This window comes from Aspergillus foveolatus (genome assembly GCF_047715535.1).
Source record: "Aspergillus foveolatus strain CBS 279.81 unplaced genomic scaffold BDW70scaffold_129, whole genome shotgun sequence".
Taxonomy (NCBI): Eukaryota; Fungi; Ascomycota; class Eurotiomycetes; order Eurotiales; family Aspergillaceae; genus Aspergillus; species Aspergillus foveolatus.
Genome location: NW_027396193.1, coordinates 19,081 through 31,226, shown reverse-complemented (window position 1 = coordinate 31,226; position 12,146 = coordinate 19,081). Strand labels below are relative to the sequence as shown.

The 12,146-nt window shown below is 50.4% G+C and overlaps 3 protein-coding genes across 3 annotated transcripts; 1 reads left to right on the top strand and 2 right to left on the bottom strand.

Moving 5' to 3' along the window:
- Positions 1-3,038: 3,038 nt before the first annotated feature.
- On the bottom strand, positions 3,039-5,033 carry BDW70DRAFT_145235 (prion-inhibition and propagation-domain-containing protein). The gene is made up of 3 exons (XM_073738396.1): positions 4,569-5,033; positions 4,260-4,518; positions 3,039-4,194 (listed from the first exon to the last, which is right to left on the bottom strand). Exons 1-3 carry the CDS (start codon positions 5,001-5,003, stop codon positions 3,140-3,142), a joined length of 1,749 nt encoding a protein of 582 aa, XP_073591025.1. The 5' UTR covers positions 5,004-5,033; the 3' UTR covers positions 3,039-3,139.
- Positions 5,034-5,484: 451 nt separating this feature from the next.
- BDW70DRAFT_18926 (uncharacterized protein) lies at positions 5,485-7,036 on the bottom strand. The gene is made up of 4 exons (XM_073743472.1): positions 6,720-7,036; positions 6,436-6,661; positions 6,302-6,358; positions 5,485-6,229 (listed from the first exon to the last, which is right to left on the bottom strand). Exons 1-4 carry the CDS (start codon positions 6,764-6,766, stop codon positions 5,666-5,668), a joined length of 894 nt encoding a protein of 297 aa, XP_073591024.1. The 5' UTR covers positions 6,767-7,036; the 3' UTR covers positions 5,485-5,665.
- A 628-nt stretch (positions 7,037-7,664) lies between these two features.
- On the top strand, positions 7,665-10,897 carry BDW70DRAFT_166382 (uncharacterized protein; the record flags this gene model as incomplete). The annotated part of the gene is made up of 5 exons (XM_073741974.1): positions 7,665-7,691; positions 7,758-7,905; positions 7,976-8,023; positions 8,060-9,619; positions 9,675-10,897. 5 exons carry the CDS (start codon positions 7,665-7,667, stop codon positions 10,895-10,897), a joined length of 3,006 nt encoding a protein of 1,001 aa, XP_073591023.1.
- Positions 10,898-12,146: the final 1,249 nt, after the last annotated feature.

The following is a 12,146-nucleotide window of genomic DNA, read 5'->3' as shown; positions in this document are numbered from 1 at the left end:
TCCTGTCCTACGACTCCGTCTATTACAATACCACTTTAACAGTCAGAATATAAGAATTTTAGAAGTTAATAATCAAGATTAAACTTTGTTCTCTTTAGTTTCAAGGATATTTCCTACAGTTCCTTACTGTTTAAGGCGAGGTTACAAAGAAGCTGAGTTAACAAACTGGAACGGGTGTAAAGATTGGTATTTTATCTTGATTATTTAGCAGTTTTATGAATGCCAAGACCAAGCTTTTATGCAAAAATGGGCTTTTGAGGGGGCCCATTGGGGGCCCATCGTGGGCCTGATGGTTGGGCTTGGGCCTGAAATCTGGGCCATCAGCCCACAGTGGGTTGGGCCGTGGGCCCGAGATTCAGGCCCATTCTTGGGCTCTGAAGAAGTCTATCCATTGTCCGGATGGAGAAATAACGGCCCGATGCCCTTACGTTTAACTGCTAGGCGGAGCGTATTCTCAGCCGTCATTGAGTGGTTTGGTTATTTTGGCTTGACGTTTGACGTAACGTAATTATCAAGTCAGCCGTCCACCCACAGTCATCCGTCCACCCAACCCAAAACCTCCCCGTATACCAATCCTCTTACTTTGATCATTCACCATGCCACGAAATCAGCTCCGATCGCGTCAAGAATTAGTTGAGCAAGAAGGCAGACTCCAACTTGCAATAAACGCGTTGAAAAATGGCGAAATCACGTCTCAGCGTCAAGCAGTGGTCGTTTTTAATGTCCCGCGAAGTACACTCCGAGATCGACTTAATGGCCATGAATTCAGGCAAGAAGCCCGCAACCACAACTTGAGGCTATCCAAAACTCAGGAGGATTACTTAGTACAATGGATAGTATCTAGGGATGAGCGCGGCTGTCCTCCAAGGCTTGCGCATGTGGAGGAAATGGCTAATATAATCCTCCAAACCGAATCCAATACCCCCCCAGAACCAGTTGGTGGAAACTGGGTTACCAACTTCAAACAGCGTCATCCAGAACTAAAATCTCGCTTTGCAAGGCGCTATAATCATCAGCGAGCCGAATGCGAGAATCCTAGGGTCATCAAAAAGTGGTTTTGTGATCTAAGAGAGATCTGCAGCAAGAAGGGGATTTTGCCAGCAGATATCTACAACTTTGATGAGACTGGCTTTGCTATGGGGCTTATAGCAACTGCTAAAGTACTTGCTAGGAGTAAGATGCCAGGCAATCCTTATCTAATTCAGCCAGGAAACCGTGAATGGGTAACTACAATTGAATGTATCAACGCCATGGGATGGTCGGTTCCCTCCACCATCATCTTCAAAGGAAGGGTCTTTATAGAAGGATGGTATGCAGAACATGGCTTGCCAGGCAATTGGAGGATCGAGTTAAGCAACAATGGATGGACAACAGACGAGATAGGCCTTCGCTGGCTTCAAAATTGCTTTATTCCTGCCAGTACTCCTCGTACGATTGGCCGATATCGATTGCTCATCTTGGACGGCCATGGAAGCCATCTAACACCTCAATTTGACAAGCTCTGCGAGGATAATGGCATAATATCTCTTTGCATGCCTGCTGGTTCATCTCATCTACTACAACCACTAGATATTGGCTGTTTTGGTCCGCTAAAGCGTGCATATGGAGGTCTTATTGAATCAAGATCACGCCTTGGCAAACACCATATCGACAAGTTTGACTTTTTAGAGGCCTATCCCCGTGCATATCAGAGTGTTTTTAATGAGAAGAACATTCAGAGCAGCTTTGCTGCCGCAGGGATAGAGCCATATGACCCAGATAGGGTTCTCAGCAAACTTCATGTATCGCTTTCTACACCATCTCCCCCCCTGGCATCAAGCAGGGGTTCTAGTACATTTGCTACACCCCATACAGTTCGACAACTGCACCGAGAGACTCTATTGCTTCAGAGTTCTATAGAGAGGGCCTCTAAGGCGCTTGTTGAGGATACTAATAACCATATAGAGCAGTTGCGAAAAGGCTTTGAAGTTGCTTTATATGACAAGGAATTTCTTGCTTATGAAAACCAACTTCTACGCTTAGAAAGTACAAAGGAGAGGCTCAAAAGGCAACGATCTAGGCGCCAGATGACGCCTAATGAAGGTATCTCGGTACAAGAGGCAAGAGATCTGATATCGCGGAGAAATGAGTATCTGAATACTGGAGATCCCCCTCCTGACGGATCTACTCTGGAGTCTTCTTCCGCGCCAAGACGACGTCCACCAACATGTTCTAATTGTAATACTTCAGGTCATAGAAGAACTCAATGTCCTGTACCTAGTTATCTTTAAATTATTTCCTAATTTGACAATTTGCGTTGTTGGTGATAGCTTCAAGTTCGTCAAGCGTCAGTCATTTTGGGTGGGTGGACGGCTGACTTGATAATTACGTTAACATCTAAAGGGCCGGATTAAGGCAGATCGGCAAATTCTATGCTAGTGCGGATATTTGTCGGATGTGTTGGATATCTGACAGATATCCAACAGGTATCCGCAGTTGGACTTGGATCTGGAAGCAATATCCAACATCCGCAAATCGTGGACTTGGATGTGACTTCCACATCCAAGTCTATAGATTTGCCGCACTCTAGGCGATATTGTTGAATGAGGGGGGATCGGGGCCTAGTGACCTGTGTATCATGTTAGGTGCACCGCGTTGGATTGCCGAAAGGGACTTGTACTTATGATGTTGCACCAGCATATGGCTTGAGGCAGCGTAAGTCCATCGACTACCCCCTAGGTGCGGGGGTGGGCCTCCTAGGATTCCTGGCACTGACAGAGGTCAGATCTTGTAGGAGCCTCAGGCCTAACTGCCAGCGATGATAAGATACATGTGTCTACTCCGTTACCCTGTTCTGAATATGTTCCTGAGCCCGCACCTTGGCAGATATGCGGATTTGGATGTATCGCGATGTTGCCGCAGTCTACCGTACACATGACCTTACACTAATATACTCTTGCATGGTACCCCGGATGAGATTCTACATCTATGTATTTAACCAAATGGAGCCTCTCCGACTACGCGTAGAGCAGGATCAGTAGTCAAATAGAAACTAATCGGTTCAAGGGGCTCTCAATCAGAGCATCCATGATCGACGATCTTGATCTCTTGGGATCTGATTGCTCGACCTATTCACATATTGGCCGGTCTGAAAATTCTATCAGTTGAACCGCACATTGTTAATCCTTCCACTGTTGTTCCCGATCTGGAAGCCCGAGTTGGTCCCTTGAAAGACAACACTGTTGTTGTAGGCTGTAGTTGACTGGATGACTTTCACGACCGTATCGCTGAGCAGGTCATCCTGCCCAGCAGCAGCCTCTTTCAGTAGCGGAAGGCCGTTTTTGATCTTCTTTATCTGCTGGACTTCTTGCTCGCAAATCTTGCGCTGATCCTCTTTCACTGCCGGGAACAGGTCGATCAAGTCATTGACCAAAGAGCTGGTGTCTTCAATCAATCGGGAGAAATCTTTTTCTTGGTAAATGGCCAGGGCCTCCTGCGAGATGTCGGCTCCTGAATTGCCCTGTCGTTTCTTCGCCAGCTCTTCCATCTCCTGGTGCAACGATGCAGAGACCTCGTCAAGGTCCTTCCCGGGGTCCATGGTTAACGCCGCGGGATTTTTCTTCTTGAATCGGAGCGAAAATTTCTCGGCGTCCGAGATCAAGTCCAGTATTTCACTGAGAAGATCTTGAACTTTCGGAATGTCTTCCGGGGCGAGCTTTGTCTCGCGCAAAGATTGGACATCGGCTAAGTTTGCCAGGCCAACAGATTGCCCCCAACGAGTCAGGCGCAACTTGATCACGTCCACTTTCAAAAGACTCGTCTGGAAGCTTTTGCCAAAGCCCTCTCCAATTTGAACCGACCCAAAGTACGCCACCGCCTGATTGAGCAAGCGAGACTGTTCAGTCAGCTTTCCAAACATTTCACGCTGCATGTCCGTCATCTCGTCCTGCTTGGATGCCAGTTCCTGGTTCTGTTCTAGGATGGTGTTCGTGTTGGATTGGATCGCCGCTGTTCTTTCGTCGATCAGGTTGGCATTGGAGACCAGGAACTCAATATTGCCGCTCATACTCTGGATGACGTCGTTCATGATGTCGAGGGTCTTCAGAGACGCCAGACCGACAGCTTGGCTCATCTCGTTGATGGCGCTCTCCAGCTCGCTGCTTGCTCCGGCCAGCTCTCCATCCGTGCCGCTCAAGAGACTGTCAAACCATTTCTCTGGTTGAGAGTGTGAGTGGTGTACCCGGGAAGGAAACGGCAGGGAAGTTCAGGAGCAAGCTTACTAAATCGTCTCTCTTTGCTATATTTCTGTGCAATGGCACAAATTCGGAGGATACTTGAGAAGACCCGGCTGACACATCTTTGAAAGGGAGGCAGATCTGGCATCTTCTGGTCGATGATCGATAGCCGGTCGAAAAACCGATGCGTGAACTCGAAGAATCCCATGATTTTGTCATAATCGGCGGACACATCCGAGAAGGACTGCATGACCTGCCCGAAGGCCGAAAAAATCAAGCTCGCTGGCATCGCGGGCGGGAAGGCCTTGAAAAAAGGTAAGTGTATAGTTCCCATGTGGTACTCGAAGTTCTCACAGATGCAGCATTGCCGACAGTCTGGACAGTGTCGACGATGCCTTGGATCAGCCACATGTTGTTTTTTAACGCGGTCCTGATTTTGGCCATTTTGGACTGGTCGCGCCGGAACTCGGTGAAGTTCTTGGACAGGCTTTCCGTCCCAGCCATGACCTCATCCATGTTCCTGAACTGTCCCAACTGAAGGCTTTTGCCGGTCACCTTCTCGTAATCCTGGATTGCAGCTTGCCATAGCTGGGCAATGTCAGACTCGCCTTTTGGGACTTTGGAAGCCATGTTGGGAGGTTGATCCGACTCGAAGCGAGGTTGGGCTGGGAAATCAAGGGCAGGAAGTTGCAAGGTCCCAGGCTCGAGACTGCAAGACGAAAGACAATCCAAGCGGTTATGGGAAGGAAAAACAACGATCCGGTACACAGACTCCTCCGAGTTCCTCATATAGGGAATAATACTCTCCCCTCGACCGAGTACACCGTCTCGGGTGGATCGCCACTGACAGCTGAAGGAGGGGCGAGTGGACCGCCGCTACGGCGCTATCGTCGCCGATCAGCTGACGCCCGATCTTTTTAGCAAATACTTTGTAAACCATCTAGTTAGGCTATAATATCTTATTTGATACAACCCTGGTGTAGGAGATGATTTTGAAATTAGAAGAATTGAAGCTAGATAATTATATTATACGAAAATTATAAAAGATTACAGGAATACCTGATCAAGTTTAGAAATCTGTTATCAGGTGGATCCGGCCTTCAGGCGATCATCGACACTTCAGCTGAAGGAGGATCTCATCTGAGATCTGAAACGATCGCTATTTGAATAATTCAAAAAACCTCCACCACCTGGTGGAGCAAGCGAGAATGTCGGTTACACAATGGACGGCCTAAACGCCGACCACATCGTCTTTTTCGTCCGTAGCCCCGCTCTTCCTGCGGGATATTCGATGCATGCATGCATGCCCTCAAATGACCTGGCCCGAAGAACCAGAGGCTATCACCTTAGTCTAGTGGAGGCTAATATAGTCTAACGCAGAGTGGCAAATTTTTAACGATATTGCTCTACCTCACAGCTTCTCCCGATTCGGTCTGTCAACCCTGCTGCATCTACTTTCCAAACCGGAACCCATTCAGAGATCCCGCGTTCTGTCCAAGCTGGAGGCCAGAGTTGGTAGATCCAGCGAACGAGGCGTTGGAGATGTTGTTCACGGTGCCCTTCTCCTCCGGTTCAGGGAGACTATCCACCCAGCTCTTCAGCACACGCGAGATCTTCTTGAATTCCTTGTCCTTGTCGTCCTTGAAACAACTCATGCCATGATGGTTGTATCCAAGTCGATTGGTCTGCGTGCCGTCGGGGAACTGCGCGACGGCGGGTTCCACAATCTTGAATTCCTCGTCGTTGACCTTGGTTGGGGCTCCCTCATAGAAGCACGCCATTTTCATTGATGCGGCCTGTTTGAACTCGGCAAAGGCTGGAGGAACGCGCAGAATATTCTGGGACTTGACTAGCAAGTCCGCGCTGCTCGGAACCTCCAGCTGCGCCAATTTGAAATATTTGGCCGCTTCGCTCAGGTTGTCCGGAACGTAATGGGGGGTCCCAAGGAGGAGCAAACCCACGGTACAGTCGGCAATCTGCTTGTTTTCGTCGCTACCAGCCGCGCGGTTAAGAGCCTAAATGGACGGCGAAACGGTTGTGCGAGTTAGTATATACCTCTCAGTGTATAGGTACATAGAGGGTCGTACACTTTCACAGACCAAGCCACCAAGGCAGTGGCCTACAAAGATAATAGGGCGTTTAGCCTGGAGGCGAGAATCAACAGTTAGCACAATGGGCAGAAGGGAAAAACGTTGCTTTGGAAGGGAATCAAGACACTAACCACCTCGCCGCCCCGAACGTCCACTAAGTCACCAAGCAGCGCCTCGGCAACTTCCGTGATCATGTCTTCCGTGCTCCAGAAGTTATCGACGGTGATATCGTCGGATTCGTACGCCAGGATGCGTGCGTTGGGGATCAATCCAGGGAGAATCGTTTCCGGCCAGAAGACAGAGTCCTTAGTCGTCCAAGACTTTTCGTTGGTCTCCAAGCCATGGACAAAGACGATGCTACAAAACATCGATTCGGGTCAACAGGGGTAATACTCTGCCATGGGGATTCACATACTCTAGTTTGGCGTCGGACAGGTTCTTGACGGCCCTGAGATTAGACATTGCGAATAGTTAGAGCGTGCAAACTTTGGTCTGAGTGGTGGTTGCAAGCTGACGCATGCTGGTGTCAAAACCACGAGACTTAAATAGTTTCCATTCAAACTCTGCAGACTCGCGTAGCCGAGGAAGGAGGGGTTGTGAGTGATGGAGTGATTCGTATATGCAACCCCGTCGTCGCCGATCTAGTAGGGGCCGACTCAAGTATGATAGGTGAGATGCCGTTTCAGGATACCACCATTCTGCATGGCCAGCAGGTCCCCACAAGCCATTGCCAGTGTCGTATTACGATCTTCTCATGAGCTTGATATTGTAGGGCACGCGGGGGCCATAGAGACATCGCACAGGGACGGCGGAGCTCATGAGAAGATCGTAATACGTACTATTCCAGTCCCTTGGGCAAATAATGGACTGAAAGGTGGATCGGAATTGGATCTGTATGGACCGTATAGACGAAAGCGAGACGTGTCACCATGCACGAAGGATAGACCAGACCAAGGGATTCATTGTTTGCGTTGATTATCAGTCCTTACGATGGGCGTGGGCAAGTTGGTGGTGGGGACGCTGTGTGTCCGTAGGAACCGATGTGGAATGATCGGCACCATATCGTGTCGGGTGCACTGGCCTGCGGTTCTTTTGCAGCCTGCTCGACGGCGTGGCTGAGCTGAACTGTGGAGACAGACCGTATGCGGAGGGAAACCACCTGGGGCATAGGATTGAGCAGCTGAAGCGGGATTTTTTCCTTTGATTAGGTTTTCTTTTTTGCTTTTTTTTTTCCTTCGCGCCGGGCAAAGAATTATCAGCCGGAAGAAATGAAATTAGAACTGTAGAATCCAGTCCTCCCACTGCCATATGCGGTTTCACGATCACATATTCTGTTGTAACCCGTCCAGCACCGACCACTATGAGATTGCCAGGTTCCAAAGCAGAGGTAGGTCCAGAATCTTTACTCCCTACAACAAACATCTAAAAGTCCAGGGAGTTGACCATAGAGTAGAAGCCAGCGCCGGCGAACTCTGCCGACTTCGCCAACTCGGAGAACAACGGACTCCAGATGGGCCAGAATTTCGGAACCGTAGAGGCATCGTTCTACACTGAAGCAATTCAGGGCATTAATATTGCGGCGGGTGCGTCCGTGTATATGGGTAGGCAAAATAAACACCCCCAAAACGGAGCGGATCCAGGCTCACAAGGTCCAATGTGGTGAACGATTAGGCGAGCACAAAACCGCGGAAGATAAAATTCTCGATGCACTGGTAGCCGGTGACCCAAAGAATAGGCGCGATATTCGTCAGGCAGACCCGGGGACGTGCGAATGGATCCTAGACCACGCAATCTTCCGAAACTGGCTCCAGAAGGATCCGTCGGTCACAGTTCCCCTTTATATCCAAGGTATCCCCGGAAGCGGCAAAAGTGTGTTGCTCAAGTTCCTCATCAAGGAGCTGGAGAAACGGCTACGTCTTGGTCCAGCGTCGACATCCCCGGTGGACACCAGCATTCTTTCGCTGGGGGTGCCCGGAAAGACGATTGCGGTGGCCTGCTTCTGCGACGACAAGAATGAACATCGACGCTCCCCGATCTGGATTCTGAGGACTCTGTTGTACCGGCTGTTCCAACAGAACCGGAACCTGGTGAAACATGTGCAGAAACATATCCAGAAAGCCGAGGGCCTGGACGTCCTCGGCTCCGATCCAGATGAGTTTCAGTCTCTCGATGTTCTCCAGAAGATCCTCGAAGAACTCATTCCGGATCCAGAAGTCGAGGTGGTTTACTTTGTCGTCGATGGCTTGGATCAGTGCGGGCCTCACCTGCCCGCAGTTCTTCGGATGATCAACAATCTATCCGCAAGGATCAACGGCGAAGCCAGCAAGCAGGGCCAGTCATTCAGCTTACGCTGCGTGGTCTCCGATCGGGGGAGTAAGATCGTCCGCGACCAAATGCTTCCCGAGTACACAATCGATATGCCCATTGACAATCAGCGTGATATTAATCACGTCACCGACAATCGTGTCAAGCGGATACAAGAGTACCGCTACTTCTCCGATACCATCCTCCAGTCCACGGCCAATTTGCTAAAGCAAAACTCCAAAGGGATGTTTATGTGGCTCTCCCTCGTGCTGGATGATCTCGGCACCTGGGAGGGGGTGTGGACAGAGACGAAAATCGAAGAAAAGCTGCATAGCATCCCTTCGGATGTGGCAGCCTTTTACAAAGCAATCCTAGAGCGACAACCGCGGGACTCCGTCAAAAGGCTGCAGACTCTGCTGATGTGGGTCTATTTCGCCGGCCGACCCCTGTCCCTGCGAGAGTTGAACGTGGTGATGACTCTGCAGGAAAACGGGGAGTACGCGGGAGGGGACAGCGCGGACGGCGAAATTGACGCCTTGCGGAGCAATGTCGAAGGCAACTGGGGTGCTCTCTTTTCAGTCCAGGACGGTATTATCGACCTGAGACATCAGTCCGTAAAGGACTTCTTGTCGGGTGTCTTTAGTGCCGAAGGCGAGCAGGAATTTCCCAGATATGGATTGGCCCCGGCAGACGCACACCGGAAAATCGCGTCCACCTGCTTGGCCTATCTGCAGATCCAGGAAGTTCACCAACGCGAAGTGCCCAAGCCTCCAGTTAATGCCGACGGCATGATAGATGAGGCCCAGCTTCTTCATGTCCGACAGCAATACCTGGACGGATTCCCCTTCCTGGGGTATTCCGTCGAATATGTAGGCCATCATCTGCGGGAGAGTGAGATCCGGGAAGAGACGGATGTGAAGGGCATGAAAGAATTCTTTGCCGCAGATTCGGCGGCGTTAGCCAGCTGGGCCCCAGCATACGATCTCTTGAAGCGGTGGACGTCCGGGAAATGTAAGGATTTCTCATCATCCCTTTCCAGCAATTTACCTAACTTATTGTCCCACAGATTCAGGGTTCAGCAGTAGCACCAGTCTTCTTTTTGTGGCAGCGCGACTTAACCTTCCCTGGTTAGCTAACCAATCGACACGATGGGTTTCCTATACCTCCCTGCCCTCCGCCATCCGCGCCCCGGATCTGTCCGGTTGGAGCGCGATCCACATTGCTGCGGATTCCGAGTCCGTGGAAATGGTCAGGTGGCTCTTAAAGGAAGGGGCCTTTGTTGATGCCGAAACCCTCGGGCTTCCTCATCCGGGTCGTACCGCATTGCATTTTGCGGCTTCCAAGCGCTCTGATGCGGGCCCTCGGATGGTCCACGAACTGCTTAAGGGCGGAGCGAAGGCGACGGCTCAGACACGCCAGGGAGGGAATACGCCGCTACATTATGCCATAGAAGGTCGCTCCGTTGAAACCGTGAAGTCTCTGTTGAAGGCAGGCGCCAATCCGAATGCCGCCAGCAGCTCAGGAGTGACTCCCCTCCATAGATGTGCGGCCATCCCGGGCCTGGAAGAAATTGTGAAGGTCCTCCTGGATGGAGGTGCTGATCCAAATAAAAAGACCAGCGTGGGCACCGTCTCGGCAGCTCGAGGGCTCTGGGGCCTGAAGGCCTCCAGAGATCTATGGCAGACCTATTATGCCGTCAATACCTCCCATACTGCGCTGCACATTGCCGCCAAGGCAAAGGACACGGAGCAGACCGTGAAAGCTCTTTTGGAAGGCGGAGCGGACGCAAACGCACGAGATAGCGCTGGGCGCACGCCCCTCCATGTTGCTGTGGTCAAAATGGAGCCCGAAGCCGTCACCAAGATGCTGATTGAGTCTGGCGCCGACGTGAATGCACGGGATGCGGAAGGAACAACACCTCTCCTCATGCTCCTGATCACCATTGCGTTGCAGGCAGAGCAGCAACCGGGGACCGTTAAAGAAGGCCAGGGGTCAAGAGAGCGAATGATCGATCTTTTGCTCTCTGCAGGCGCCGATCCATTCGCCGAAGGAAAGGACAAACAATCCCCGGTTACTTGGGCTAAACAGGCCAAGCTGCAATGGGCCTCAGACCTGTTGACACGAAAGTCTGACAGAGTTGACAAAGCGAATAATGGATTCAGCCAGCAGTCTACTGCGTCATCAAAAGACACTGCAGAGACTGAGCTTCCTAACGCCGGAGGTGAAGGGAAGACGGGATTGCTCGCGAGTCAGGCATCGCGATGGCTTCCAAGGAGGTCCAAGTCATAGAGATTGAACTTGATCTATTGAAAGGTAACCGGCACAATCCTACTGCATGTTTACATAGTTATATCTTCCATCCAGTATATAGCCTGCCGTAATGGGATACAGAAAATAAATTCGCAGGTCTTGTGACCCAGCCAGGTTTGAGATGACTATCTTAGCAGGTATACCTCTCTAAACTGATTTATATACTACTATCTTCTATCTAACTTTTACTTTCATGGCTGAAATAGAACTGCCATGTGACGCTCATCCCATACACCGCGTACGCGATGAGAGAGACAGCCGACGGAGGCGCAGCCAGATATGCAAGCCATGACGCCAAGCAGCCTATTGCTCGCATAGCTACTAGGACTGCAGGGAATAAGTACAAAAGCAGGCTTACTAGGATTATTCACCTCATTCCTGGGCCACCAGAGAGGAAGATTTCCACAGGGGTAAGAATAGCTTGCCTTTACTAAGAACAGAATTGACAGCGCTCTAGATAGAGAATCAATCGTCATATGGCATCCGATCCTTAGTAGGCTACGTCCGTGTAGTTGATACAGTTTCCTTCTGCCCCTATCCCCTTTGAGCGTATCCACAGCAGTGTCTATCGCAGCTGCGGGAGGCACGTCGGGATTATGTAATGTTTTAGTCAGCTGATATCGGTGCGGGACATCAGAGCTCCACCGCTCAGCATCAATGGGAACACCATCTCAGTCCACCCAACGATTTCGCCTTAAGGCCTTGATACTGTCACGATGGCGATCGCGCCATGTCGAAAGCAGACGTCGGAGGATCGTGAGGTTCGAAGGATCCTGCCAGTCACGTGTTTACCGCTTGCTACTTCGGGACAACCTCGCTTCGGAGGTTGTATCCCACAAAGCGCTGCGGATGTAGCTAGTTTTCTCCCGTACGCTTCTAAATTTTACGAAACGCCGCCAGCAAGTTGTCTTTAGCTGATCTAGGACTCATACTACTAAATACCAGCTGACATGCCGGACGGCGTAACAGTCAAAATCTAACTCGTTGACCTCTTGTTCTGAATTTACTTCGTATTGAACGTTATGCATATGAACAGGAGGTTCACTCATAAGCTGGGATATTGAATGCAGCGATCATTTGGCGGGCAGATTTCGTGGGTTAGTCTTTACTCTGTATATTGTTGTTGAAGCATATGCCAAGTCTAGCCCCGTTCTAGACCAAGGCTTATTATTGATAAAGTTACCTCTGAAGACGCAACCCGACCGAGTATGGAGGTGTGATTGGTAGA

What these genes read in the sequence shown, in the direction of transcription:
- BDW70DRAFT_145235 (XM_073738396.1), bottom strand. Translation starts at nt 5,003, where the DNA reads ATGAGGAACTCGGAGGAGTCTGTGTACCGGATCGTTGTTTTTCCTTCC. An exon ending in CTGTCGGCAATGCTGCATCT is followed by an intron (nt 4,519 to 4,568) that starts GTGAGAACTTCG and finishes CCTTTTTTCAAG; the next exon opens with GCCTTCCCGCCCGCGATGCC. An exon ending in TAGCAAAGAGAGACGATTTA is followed by an intron (nt 4,195 to 4,259) that starts GTAAGCTTGCTC and finishes ACTCTCAACCAG; the next exon opens with AGAAATGGTTTGACAGTCTC.
- BDW70DRAFT_18926 (XM_073743472.1), bottom strand. Translation starts at nt 6,766, where the DNA reads ATGTCTAATCTCAGGGCCGTCAAGAACCTGTCCGACGCCAAACTAGA. An exon ending in ACGTTCGGGGCGGCGAGGTG is followed by an intron (nt 6,359 to 6,435) that starts GTTAGTGTCTTG and finishes TCTCGCCTCCAG; the next exon opens with GCTAAACGCCCTATTATCTT. An exon ending in GTGGCTTGGTCTGTGAAAGT is followed by an intron (nt 6,230 to 6,301) that starts GTACGACCCTCT and finishes CCGTCCATTTAG; the next exon opens with GCTCTTAACCGCGCGGCTGG.